The sequence below is a fragment of the Rutilus rutilus genome (genome assembly GCF_951802725.1).
Source record: "Rutilus rutilus genome assembly, chromosome: 10".
NCBI lineage: Eukaryota > Metazoa > Chordata > Actinopteri > Cypriniformes > Leuciscidae > Rutilus > Rutilus rutilus.
Window position 1 is genome coordinate 24,690,709 of NC_140215.1, and position 14,730 is coordinate 24,705,438.

The 14,730-nt window shown below is 38.3% G+C and overlaps 1 protein-coding gene across 2 annotated transcripts in view; it reads right to left on the reverse strand.

Annotated features, from left to right (window-relative positions):
- pard3bb (par-3 family cell polarity regulator beta b) overlaps positions 1-14,730 on the reverse strand; it is a 335,104-nt gene that overhangs the window by 307,740 nt on the left and 12,634 nt on the right. For both annotated transcript variants that reach the window (XM_084421753.1, XM_084421752.1), the window contains exon 3: positions 7,467-7,568. In XM_084421753.1, coding sequence (XP_084277879.1) covers positions 7,467-7,568 — 102 coding nt within the window. The remainder of the gene's footprint in view (positions 1-7,466; positions 7,569-14,730) is intronic.

Here is a 14,730-nt window from a genome sequence, read left to right on the forward strand (position 1 = left end):
CAAAACGGTTAATCCAATATTACAAAACCGATACCAGATTATGGGAAAATGCTTAAATATCGGGAAAATAATATATTGGTCGATCTTTAATTTGAAGTCTTCTATTTATAATGTGATCAGTATCGGCCAGTACTACTTCCAGTGATCAGTAATTGGCCCCAAAAACCCTGATTGGAGAATCTCTAATTTTTCGGTAATCTTACTGTTACTGATATTTCTTAATGTACGATGCTCAGAGGAATACTATGAAAATACTGTCATCATTTACCCACCCTCATGTTGTTCCAAACCTGTATGACTTTCTTTTGTGGAACACAAAGGGTATTCTGAAGAACATTTGGAACCAAACAACATTAGAGCCAATTGATGCACTACTCAAAAAATATCTTCTTTTATGTTTCACAATGATGACAGAATATTAATTTTGGGGTGGAGTAGTATCCATGTAGATTAAGACATATCACAGGGTGAAAAAAAGACAGGCCCATTCCACAAACATTTATTTAGATTCATTTCAATATCATAAAGTTGTAACATAATTAAGCACAAGAACATTGTAAGCGAGTTAGAATATAGTTCTAACAGTTGTGAGAATATAAACTACAGGCCAAAGCAAGCATACCTTATAATCTGCCTTTAGGTTGTGTGTGTTTTAGCAGTCGAGTGGTACGCAAGCTTCATTACAGAGGGAGTGGCTGAGTAATTACAGGAATACGGCTTGTGTTGTTGTTGACAGAGGACGATCTGACACCCTAACTAGACGAATGGCACATTCCACAAATGCGAACACACACCATATGTGGTAGCTCTGAAAAACTGATTTCAAAAGCACATACCTGCTTTAAAGTCATTACTTTATATAAATGCTGCTCTAAAATGAGCACTGTACAGAATTGTACAGATCCTGACATTCAAAAAGCAAGGAATAATTGTCGGATCACCAGGATACAGTAACGCAGGCTGTGACATTTGGGAAGTTGTCACCATGGCAACATCACTACAGTGAGAGCTCATTCCTTATCCTGGTCTGGATTTATGAGTAAATATGCGCTCTCACAGAATAAAGGCACAATACCAACAGGGGACTGTGTGCAAGTGTGAGTATGGAAGAAATAGTGAGGAGTGAGTTCATGCTTTTATATAAGCACATACAACGTACGTACGTACGTGTGTGTGTGTGTGTGTGTGTGTGTGTGTGTGTGTGTGTGTGTGTGTGTGTGTACATGAAATGCAGTGAATTACGGCACAGAATATTCCCTGTAAATTAATGTTCAATAAAAGACACCACCAACGTTTCCTGCACTGCTATTCTCCACCCCTACACAGCACGTCAAGAAAAGAAATCACAGGCTATTTTACACGATCTGTGAGCCTACAGTCTGAACTGAATGCATTGGTCTTTTTTATTTCATGTACTGTGAAATAAAAGCAAGATAACATGTCTCAGTTACTGAATCAACACTCAGTTACTGAATTTCTTCTGAAGAGATCACTTTATATGATAAAACTTAAGCTTTTTTTTATATATAAAAATGTATCAATTACCATTACAATTATCTCACAAATATTTGCTAACTCAATGTATTAGTTTTTACAATGGGGTAATTTTGTTGCAAATAGCTTACACACAGCACAAGCAAGCTTGATTTCAAATGGTACATTGAATTTAAAAAAGACAAGTAAACAGTAATAAACTAAGAACAAATAAACAAATTACTAACAATAGCACAAACAAATACAACAGAATAAAGATACAAATACTGTCGGTCTAGTAGGTCAAGTAGGTCTAACAGTAGTATTCAGGTAAGAAGCTAAAAAAAAAAAAAAAAAACGAATTTATCTTTGAATGAGCAGAATAATGCACAGTATCGTGCCGAAATTCAGACCCGGTCACACCAACACTATTTAACTGGAGTGAATGAGACGACTGAATGAGAGGAGGCGGGTGCGTGTCAACTCGCTGTCGGAGAGGAGAGCAAGAAAGTGCAGCTGGTATCTTTGATACTGCAGAAAGGAGTATTGGAATCATTTGAGAGATTTCAGTATCGACATATCGACAGCAGCAGGTATATGAACCTATCAAGACAATACTGTAAAGACATAACATAACACTTTAAGACATAGGCTAGCCAACAAAGTTTCCGAGAATACTCGCCAAAACTTGTTTTTGTCTGTTCAAGTGAGATAAAATGCAAAAGAAAACTCAATTCAGTAACCGCACGCTGTCTGGATATGTGCAAATGTAGCACGCGTCCAACAGTCTAAGCGTAAACCACTTTCTAATGTATTGGACCAGATCAGAAGACTACGTTTGCTCTTGAGCCAGCGTTGCAGCAAGACAAGGGAAATAATTACAGAAGACAGGATCTTAGTTGAAATGGTAAGTATTCTCTCTGTATTCTCTAAGTATTCTGTATTCTCTCTTTTCAGAACAATTTCAATAAAAGATGGAAAACCAAACAAAAAATAAAACAGCAATTGGGACAGTGAATTTCAGGTAAAATGTCCAATGACACACTAAATCAGAGTTCCTTTCAATTAATTGTCCTTGATGGAAATAAACAGAAATTTTGCTCAGTTCAGTGTCCGTCCTGTTTCAATGTTCAGTTAAAGAATTGCAGATATGCAACTCCAAGATGAAAGAGGAAAATGGAAAAGAAAAAGAAAAAAAATGGTTCCTGTTCACAGTTGCGATAACGTCCAAGGAAGGGGGGAAAATGTATGGTCCTACCACTTCGATGAAACAAGAAATGTTGTCCAAGTTCAGGAAAAAACTGTTTGGCCAGCCAGTTTCCACCAATGTTGAGCACTTCTCGTTGATGGCAGAAACAGTTCTAACTCAGAACTCCAAGAACCTCCGCGTTCAATTTCAAAGAGCGATATCGAGGGATAGAGAACAACAAAATAGAGAAGGGGGGAAGAAAGAAAAAAGAAAAAAAAACAACCAAGAATAAATTGATTATGATCAGGAATAATCTCTGATGAATCAAGGGAAATCGGTTTCACGCATTTTTCAATGGATGAATCAGCTCACCTTCTTGCTTAATCCTTGGATTCAATACGAATGGCAATGACAACTATTTAAAGTGTAAGTTGCAGGTTAACCACCACAGCCAATTAATGTGTAAATTAAAGTGCTCTATATGTATATATTTAATTATTTCTGTCTTAAAATGCGTTAAAATAACATTTATTGGGGTTTCTTAAAAGGTAGCGTGTTTTTTCAGTTACTGGGTGATGACGTCACAAGAGGAACTCGCAACCCATACTCTGCTAGATTCTTACTATATTATGGCTATTTGGAAAACGACTGAGGATGTGGGAAACCATCAAATTCTTTATGGACGACAGCCCTACAATTTTTAACTGGTCAGGTGTGAGAGAGGGCAGCCATGGCACTCAAAGAGTTATTAATGCTTGGTGTGAGGAGAATTAGTGGAGGGTTGGCCAGGTGAGTAACGTTAGCTACATTAGAGCTAGTCTGGTGCAAACTTAACCCGGATAATATAACGGAACAAGCGAGTCTTTTCAAAATATTGCCGTCATGTAGAAAAGCAAGGAGGGACAACGACTGAAGACATTATTTACTTACAGTAAGTCAGGTCAAATCAGAGCTGCAAGCCTGCAACGTTAGAGATGCACACACTGCACAGGCATCAATCGCTAGTCTCATCGACGCCTCAAACGTCATGTAATACCCTTCCTCAATCCACGCGTTATCAATTTCTCACGATTTAATTAGCGATGTTTATTGTCAGAAGAGAAAAAGAGAGATCGATGTCCCCATCACTGTGTTTGTGTGGGCTATGCCACCCAATTGAATCAGCAGTGGAGAGTGTGTGCTGCCGTGAGGTGAACGTGTTTTGGTGTTTAGTGGAACAGCTCGACCTGCGACCGGCTGATCTGACATGCCTGAACCCGTTTGTTTTGCGAATAGCGTATTCTTATTTCAGGCAGGATCACGATCCCCTTGAAGTCAGCACACACGAGTATGTTTACAATGGAGTTATTTTATCCATTTTTTTTTTTATCAAATAAAACATACAACCAACTTTTCTGAAGTTATGTAAGGCATCTATAGCTGCTAGTGTACGTTAACTCTACTAGTGAGTTCCTCTTATGACGTCACGCCCCATCTAGTGGAAGGGAGCGGTTAAAACCAGTGTTAAAAGTGCCAACTTTTCATATTATATCAGCATTTTGGTATAAAAAACAATGGTGGGCGGTTCTTATCTTTATGTTTAATAAACACATTGCATTACTTCGTGAAAAATTTAACCTGCAACTTACACTTTAAAGGGTGACTAAACCCAAACCAACTTTTTTTAGTAAATGATCTGTAAGAATGGGGCTTTATTAGTGCTGTTCATTGATTCGAGTAACTTTTTTGACATTTGGGAATAAAGTGTTTTAATTCTACAATATATGGTGTAAAAACGTCTGAGTGCTGCCCTCTTCAGGTTAAACGGTGGCTACTGCAGTTGAATTTTCCTATTGGATGTTTGCGGTGGTACGTGACTTAATCGGTGGCACGTGACGTAAGCAGGTTCCAGCTCACCACGCCCTCCCTTGGTACGAGCTACCACACATAGTATTGCATCAGTTAGGATAGCTTCAAGTTAGCGTAGATTTATCTGTATTTAGTACAGTGGTCAGGAGGGTACGTAGGTGTAGTGTTGCTGGTTGCAACAGCACTGCTGGACTGCATAACTTTCCAGCAGACTTGGAAATTAGGCGCCAGTGGAGCTCAAGTGTGCAACAAACGCTGCTCCTCCTGCATGGACTCCACCACCGCAGCGGCGTCTTGATGTGAGTGATCATAATCACAATTCATGGTTAGGCTAAAGTTAATCCTCTGGGGTCGACAAACGCGCCCGGCGCATTTTGCTGGATTTTTTCCACATAGCAGCAAAATATGAATATGCCTACAGAGAGCGCGCGCTGTCTAATATGTTATTAGATAGCCTTTTACAATTCTGTCAAGTGGTCAACCGATATATCACCAAGGCCAATATATCTGCCGATATTTGCCAGTTTTCAAATATCGACATCAGCCGTTAGGTTTTTCTGTTTGGCCGTTGTGACGAAAGAAAGTAAACAGTATACGAAAAAGTATTATAGTATTTGCTTTTATATTATTAGTAACAGAAAGGCAAACTATATTATAGCATTTGCTTTTATATCATTAGTACTGGAAAGGCAAATTTCTCACCTTCTATCAGCATTCAGCAAATTCTGAACAAAATTCAGCAAAAGAAAAACAATTTATGAGACAGTTGTTGTCAGATTTCATTGGTGATTTCTAATATGAAATGTATTAGTAAGCTTGGTGAGCATGCTTTGGAGGATTTGATGTTTCCCCATTCAAAGAGCTGCACTTGCATGACTGAAATAGCTGCCTGAGAGGTGTTTCAAAGATGGCCGCCAAGTGAAATTACTTGTCGTAAAGAGACTTTGGCAATATCCAGTTGGCCATTATGCCATATTCATGTCATCTTTACTGTGGTGTTTGTAAAACTAGGGTTACTTTGTCTGCACCGGCACCAGCCATTTTTGACCGGCCATTAAAAAAATCTATATTTGTCAACCTGTCGACTGTCTTGTGTCCTTATTATCAAACCTTAATATGTGAACAGCTCATTATTCTGTGCTGCCTGCTCTCTGTAAGTGTGGTTTGAAGAAGCATGTTTCCTGTAGCATACAGGTCAGGAGGCATAATTAAATGCATTCGTTTTTTTATAAAATATTACTTTTTAATCCTCAACTGTATTAAATTAACGCATTGAATTAACAGCCTTAATCAAAATATGGTACCAAAATAGTATTGTTTTTATAGACATAGTTAGGACCAATTATAGAGGGTATGAATGCTGAAACATTAGGCACTATCCTCTAAGTTAATAGTCCCACTCATAATCTTTAAATCATGACAATTTTTCATCTTTCATATGCAAATTATTCCTCAGAAATGGGCTGCATTCCCTGTGGCTAAAGCCTATAAAACACTTCCACACTTTGATTATAAAGCGGTATCCCAGAAATCATCTTGCTCAGAGAGAGAGAGCGTGCCACCTATAATGCCTTGTGCCTTCACTTCTATTAATTAGTGTGCAGAAATCAAAAGCTTTGCATCTGATGTCTGAGAGAATTCAATTAGGAGGCAAATGCCCTTTTGTGTTATCGAGTTAGGAGCGGCCACACAGCTCAATATAATAACCTCCATATAGAGAAAGGACAAACAGAATACCCTAGGGCTCATTGAAGAGACCACTCTTTCCTGAGAGAGGGTGGTCTAAATGGCCTCCTCTCAAGCAAATGTCAACGATGCGCTTTCTATGAAACGGTGAACCGTATGCTCGGTTCCCATTATAAACAGAGAAAGTCCATAAAATGATATAAATAGGCCTACATTATGGTTACAATTGATCATAAATTCCATTAAAAAAAAAGTACTTTACATATAGTAATGGTATATTTAATATTTTCTACTTTTTTCACAGCACATATCTTTGGCACATATGGCATTACAACCTAACCTGTGATTTTTCATATTCATGTGATTTTGTTTTCCATAAATTCTCACATTTTCTCACAACTTCTCGACAAATCTTCTCACATTTGCGAGAGTAAATGTGTTCTGGTGTTCTTTCCTCTGCCGTTTTGTTGCTCTGGAATTACTGACTTTACCATTGAATGGGACGAACTATGAAAAGCAAAATGCATTCTTGCTAATGTTTCATAGTTTTATTATACCATTGGATCAAACAACTACTTGAACACAAGAACAAAGCCAAAGAAAACCTTCCATTTGGCAGATTTCTTAATGAATTTATGAACTGGGTACCATGAAATAAAACACAACACATCTTTTTGATGTGTCTGGCCACAAGATAAAAAATAACATACATCATGAGCACTGCAATTATATTCACAAGAATAACTCTTATTAACCAGTTACGAGTTTTCATATCAAATCATTCTTGCAAATTATTCCTTGAGTTCACAAGTGGATACTGAATTAAAATACCATTTCACTTACCAAACTAATCTAAAAAACATTAAAATCAGTATTTTTGTTTGTAGTTAACAGCTAGCCTATAATTTTGTAATTTAGGTGGGTGGAGGAAGAACTCCCTGAATTATATAGGAAACATTGAATTAGGTTTAGGACCTTAATGTTTACTTTATGCCACTGAGGATGCAAAGTACATTCCAAGATAAAAGCAATAACAATATTACAAAAATAAGGCCACGTTTTGACAATCAGTTTTTGTGTTTAAAGGACTATGCTTTAACATTTTGCTTGCCATTATTCTTTATAAGGTATGGAAGTCAGTAGAGGGAAGGATTATTGTTACTAGATCCCATTTGTAAAGTGATTCTTCTCGGAGTATGTCTCCACATATAACATAACATACACCTTGTGGATTCCAATATTAATACCCGACTGTTTCCCTGAGCCTTACCTTGTCCTTGTCCTCCACCAGGTCTGTTAGCACATCATCAGGGTCAAGAATACCCCCGTCACAGTATTCAACATGGTGGGTTCGTACCAGGAAATCTCCCTCCTATAAAACAAAGCATCAGTGTGAATTATCAGCAATACAACATGTGAACTGACCTCAGACTTATCAGTTAACCAGGTTTCCCACAGTGATGTCTAAACTGTTACTATGCTCTATAAATGCAATGGCTTGAGTCTGCCCATCAGGGCTAACAATACTCTGTGTGTCTGAGCTCACATCAGAGCAGTGTGTATCAGGACACTCTGATTAACAAGCAGCACGGGTCGTCTTTCATTGTTATAGTGCTAGTCTTCCCACACAACCCCTCTACAGCTGGAGTTCTACAAGGGGAGTGCCACAAGGCTCTATCATAAGCCCAATGGACTTTTCTGATTAATGCTGACAAAACACAAAGCAGAACACCATCCACATATCATCAAACCCTTGTGAGTTCACAACCTGTTCTACCAGGTCCCAGAGACTGGTGTGACATTACTCAAATCTGAGCTCCAAATGTCAACTTAAGCTTATGCCAAGAAGTGAAGAATAAAGACGACATCTGCACAACAAATGGCTTAATTCCTTCTTGCGCCTGATCTTATGTCATTACATCTCACTTTTTGGCTGCATTCATGCTGCGGGCTCACTTAACACAAAACAACTTAGAGTTGATTGATTTCAGGCAATGCCATGTAGAAAAGTACAGGAAATAGTAGTGGGAGGTATGTTGTGCTTAAACTGTGTTTGCCTTGGCATGGAGTAACTGTAAAACTTATTTGATGGAGTGAAACATGACTTTGATATGGGCCTATCCTGTTTAACTTGGCTGTTGCAGGACGGCAGAGCTGTCAGCTCTCAACAGACAAACTGAGATTGTGTGTATGAGTCATACATTTACACAATGTTCATTTAAAAGCCAAGTCACTCAGCACTACAGAAAAACAGTCACCAGATTTGACCTTCTCTCAGTACATACTGACATACATGAGCACAAACATGACTTAGATAAATATATAATATCTTTAACATAATGGAGATAAAGAAAACTAGATCTCTTGGATACTAGAGAGGCCAAACCTACAGCTCCAATCAATGTTGCCCTAAAAAGGCAAACGATTGGCCATTACTGGCATGATATGATGGCTCAAAGCCACTAATTGCAGGTATTTATAATATGTTAAATTGACTCCTTTTGCTCTCAGGGGCAAATGCTCTCAAGAATGAGAATGCAAATATATTTTGCGAATAATTTGAACTGATCAGGTGAAAGGTTAACATACTTTTGTTTCAACTCTCTTCAAATACATAGGCTAGTTGACCAAATTTCTTGGAAACATTATGCTTCAACACCCCTGTTATAATCATTATCTAAATAAAGGTATGCTTCAGTATTGTTGCTGTGAAACAGAAGTCTAATTAACAAGTTCACAGTCTCAAGAACATTTGAATAAGTTTGAGAAGTGAAACCTTCACTTAAATAAATGCAGCACAAAGAAGAGCATATCACGTAACAATCACTTTTTGAAAATATTTATATTTTATATCACTGCTGTGACATTTGTTATGGGGTTTAAATTTTGATTTATTTGAGGTTTGAGTTTTGTCTGTGTCTGTTCTTTTTAAGATTTTTTTCACAACAAGAGTCATTAGTTGCATAGAAGTATATTTTAAACGAGACACTCTCTGCATGAGATTAATAAAAATAAAAAAGTATTTTCTCTTGTTGCAATGGACATTTTTGCTCACACTTTAAGCATAAACCAAAATGGCAATGCGACAAGAAAAAATGCAATTATATTCCAGACAGATTTTCTGTGTTAATAATTTATGCAGTTTTGCTGCTCAGAATGTTCAGATATTTTTACTAAAAAAGAACATAGAAATAACAAGAAAGTCATTTTTCATACATAGCATGACAAAACAATACTCCAGAAATAAATAAAAAAATGGCACAAACACATATATTATCTTCTCCATCTTTACAATGATGTCCCCTTAGGCATTTAGAGGTTTACTAAGTGAGTTTTCTAAAATTCCAGATTTTATCACCACCATACATACTATTTAAGCCGACTGAGACTTGTTCCTTATTCTGCTGTCTCTTCTATGACAGCGGTGTCATCTTAGAATATTAAAGAACCCCCAATGCATCACAAAAAGCTTGTATTTCACTCAAACAATAAAACCATGACACTGGATCTCATGATCTCATCTCACACAAACCATGAGCAAAATGACATTTGACAGTGAACGCACCTGTTTAATCATGATTTCACCTAAATGAGCCCTGAGCTTTTGAATGCTAGCAGCGAGGCAGGGTGAATGAGGGTGAGATGAAGGCCATGAGCCTGGCAGTTTCTGGCATTCAACATTCAAAGAGCGACAGTGTGCCAGTCTATGGGAATAATGCTGTATTACATGCCACATTAAGGCCTATTCCCAGCTATGAGAACATTGAATGAGGATACGTGTGTAGCGAGAGATAGCGAGGCTGCGCTGTAATGAAACGATGGAAATCTCTGGAACATTTTGCCATTTTTACCCTGATGACGGTGAGCAGTGGGGTTCCTGCCGTGTTTCTATGATTGCTTTTGTTGGTGCAGGGTCCATTACCAAGCCTAACATCATTACCAGACTCATAAACAGTAATGATGATCATGATGGTGATGATAATGATGCAATAAGACGTTGTCCATCTCCGAGAAAGATCTTCCACCTCCGCACCGCATTCTTGCACATTCTGGTCAAATATGAAAATACCAATTTTGCTGTGAATTGAATTTAATAAACATACCATTTTCTGACCCACACCTCATTTTCTGTTATGGAGCGTAATATAGCCTGAATGAAATAAGATACTTTTTATATAAGGTAGCACAATTGAAATTAATATTTTCCAGGGCACAGAGGCCAGTGTGAAGGGCCATGAATGTGGGTAATCAGTACTTAAATGAGTCTAAGAAATAAAGGAAGAGTCCTGATCAGACAGTGTGTCTGGATTCCCGAGTCCTATTGCAGCATTGTGTTTGATAAATATCAGCAGCACTAATACAATAATCAGGAAACCAACCCACATTAATACACCATAGATGGACATGCACACAATTTCACTATCAAATACACACACACATACCCTTCCATCCCACAAGACTGGAGAACACGGTCTTGTCCGCAATACACAAGAAATGGCCAAAAGTATGTGGATACTAGAGATGTGCAAAACAAGTTGACTAGTCGTGGGTTAGCTAAATTAATAGTTGACTATCTTAAGGAAGGCCAGTGAGATAAGTCTGGTTTCAGGTATGACTCCAATCGTATATTACACCCAAGAGTGTATTACTAGTCTATTTTCAGTGATTTGCTGCATCCAAAATCGCATACTGTCTGAGTAGGTACTACATTTGAATTTGAACCATTAAAAAAGTATGTTCTATATATAGTATAAATGTGGGTAGTATGAATGAAATTCGGACGTACTACATGCGTCGTGACGTTATCACTGTCGCGTGACCTACCAGCATCAGTTGCGCTTCACTGCCATTCATAAATCCAATCCCATGGCTTCGTGGGATAGTAAAGAGTCCATTGAATCTCGTCGGAAGAAGTATGTCATCCGGGTACTTTTCGCTTACAGTCTTTCGCATACTATGCATCCGGTCATACTACTCTGTTGACGTACTGTTTTTCGCATACCACATTGTAGGGAAGTATTCAATTTCGGATGCAGCAATTGTCACAGATAAAATGACCCTAGACTAGAGACACGTTGTGGACGCAAAAGAACACGTCGATGTGATCGCATATGCTTATACAAAAAAAAATCTTGTTAAAGGGATAGTTCGGCCAAAAATGATATTAAACCCATGATTTACTCACCCTCAAGCCGTTCGAGATGCATATGTCAATCATTTTTCAGACGAACACATTTTCAGTTATTTTAGAAAATGTCTTAGATCTTTCAGTGGTTATAATGTTAAGTTATGGGGTCCACCTCCTTCAAGTCCTAAAAATGTACATGCATCCTTCACAAAAGTAATCCATCCGGCTCCAGGGGGATAAACGAAGGCCTTCTGAGGGTAATCTGTGCGGTTTTGTCGTAAAAACATACATATTTAAAACTTTATAAATGAAAATAACTGGCTTCCGGCAACGGTCGACACGCATTCACGGGAGATAGATGCCGGCGTATGACGTAGGACGTAGCGTAGGAAGCGCCGTGACGTAGAACGAAGTATAGCTAAATCAAACGCTACGTCCTACGTCATACGCCGGCATCTATCTCCCGTGAACGCGCATCGACCGTTGCCGGAAGCCAGTTATTTTCATTTATAAAGTTTTAAATATATTTTTAAAAAAAGTTTTAAAAGTTATTTTCTAAAATAACTGAAAATGTGTTCGTCTGAAAAATGATTGACATATGCATCTCGAACGGCTTGAGGGTGAGTAAATCATGGGTTTAATATCATTTTTGGCCGAACTATCCCTTTAAAAAAGCAAGGCACAAAAGCCCAATCCTAACCATAACAACAAATGCTAAAATGAAACTCAAACACAGGCTTACTTTACCAGCCTAATTACACATTGTTTATTTGGTTTATTCCAAGAAATGTCTTCAAAGAGAGCACTATCCCTCCAACTGTCACAGAAAACAATGACTACAGACAAATAAAACCACAATGGCGGATGTGGATCCACAGAAAATAGCACATTTGGGTTCTGAGAGAGAGATGTGCAGCCAAAACCACCTGAATCGCTGAAGGCTGAACGGAGGTACTTCACAAGGACATCTTGATGTCCAGAGGTAGTTTCTATCACAAACCACGCACCTAGCATGGGATGCTTCTCATTGAGAGCAGATGCTAACCGACTCTGTCTCTGAGGCGAGGCATGCTAATTGTTTTCTTGCTGGCACAAGTCCAGGCTTTCCATGTTATCAGCTGCTTTGGCAGCCAACTCAGCACTCGTGCATCTGGCATTCCTGAGCTTAATGAAAAAACAGCAGCACAACACCGGCCTACGTCTGCCTGGGTAATTAAGTGTCCCTTTTCAATGGCCTGATAACTTCCTGAGTGACTCCCAAGCACTTCCTCTACTTTCTCTTCTCTCCCCCTCCCCACCTCGCTCGCTCTCAAACTATTTACTGCCTCTGAACAAAGGCTTCCAGACATGCTAAATACGTAGGACCTACAACTCAAGCACATTTCTTAGTCCGGAACATTCTTGAGAGCGCTGGCTGAAGATCACAGGCGTCTTTTCTTCTCGCTGGAAACCGACATGTCCGGGTCAATGGAAAACACCTCGTTGAATATAACAAAACACAAAGCAATACAGAAAGCGGAGGGCCGTAGTATGCACGCGGCAGAAATTAGACAGCAAATCCTCAAAGTGGTAACCACACTCTTTTCAAGTGATAGCTGATGTATGGCACCGTTTAAAAGGCTGAAGATTAGCGCAACTAAATCTAGGGCATTTCTCGTTCACTTTAATCCTGAAACGCATTAAATGCATAATTACACAGCTGCAGGAAAAAATTTCAGATTAGCATAACAAAAAAAAACACAAGACTGTGAGCTACTGAGACTTCAATGGCGGAGAAGGAAATCTGGTAATTAACAACACTTCTCGTCGCTCTATCACGGGTGAGATAACTCACAGCCAAGCAGTTGTGCTCCAAGCTGTGAGAGCTAGCTAAGAGGTCGAACTGTCCACAAATATGAAACGCAGAGAGCAAGGCTACAGCTTAACCTCAATTAACTTACAGGCATTTGGACAAGTTGAGAGCCTCCAGTGCAACAAAGCCAACACGCAATTATCCCGTCCATAAAACTAGGCCAAAGTGAATGGGAAAACATTTGGTAGAGCAGTGGTCTGCAACTGGTGGGTCATGACCCAAAATGGTGGCAGGTCTGTTCTGGTCATGGACAGTGAGGGGAAACAATGCTCAATGTAAATAACAACTTAACCATACAAAACAATTAGGCTTATCAACTTTTAAAATGGAGCACAAACAGTTTCCTTATGTATTGTTGCTGATGTCAAAGGCCATGTGACCATGTACAAAAAGTATTGCAAGGTCCAAATAAATGCAATTTTAGTACTGTGTTCGTTTGCAATTGTCCACTTGATGTTTAATATGAAATCTGGGTCCTGAAACAAAAGGATAGGAATAGGAATTTGCAAAACTACATTTCAAAACTGAAAAGTCATTGGGTTATCTAAACAATTCATCAACTAGTTGGTCATAATGAGGCTCTGTATAATTAGGTCAACATTCTTTGGGGATGTTCTTGTGCTTACAGTGGACTATACAAAAGTCCAATAGGAATGATCTTGAAATGTATCATTAAACACATTCTTTTCCTAAACAAGCAGTGTTTCGCAGGGGAAAAATTGAGAGTTGCAGCTTCGTTGAATGAGTTTACCATACTAGTGCCATTGAATATTTGAGGCTTAGCCCAGACTGGGTGTATTTAGTGCCATGCTTTGATTAAAAACTGGACTCCAAAACACTTTACAATTAAATGTTGACACACTAACTGTTTCGACATCAGAAAATACTGTAGTTAAAAAAAAAGAACAAAGAAAATGTGTCCCTTTAGGGCTTTACGTATTCTGTAAATAAGTTAACAGACTGTTTAAATGACTACTTCTAAAATTAAAATAGTTCCTGGATTCACCAAAATTCAAGGGTGGCCTCACAACCCTTTACAATGCGAGTAAATCGAGACAGGGATAGCTGCAGGTCAGAGTAATTGGTGTGCCAAAATGTGAATTGCTACAACAGAGATGAAAAAGAAACTCACTTTAAAATAATAAATAGATATTATCCATGTAATGATTTTATCAGTAAGTTTAAAGAAGGGTTTTCTCCGTTATGTAGTTTTTGTAAAGAGTAAGTAATGTAGTTGTAATTATACCAAATTATTTTGGTCCAAAGTTTCTGTTTATTTTTGAGGTGTTTTACAAATTTTTTGATGCAAGATGCGGAATTGTGGATTTTTATAGATTTAAAGCTACACTGTGTAATTTTTTTTTGTTGATTCTTAGCAAAAAACACTTAGTTCTTTCAAAAATATATGTGCTCATTAATGTATATTTACTTCTTTCAAGTAATAAAGTATTCTCGGAAGTTTATAATCTGCCATTGAAAGTACATACGGGTGAGGGGTTCGAATGCCGGTCGCCATGTTGCCCCTCCATCTTTAAACTACATTAGCCAAAGAGG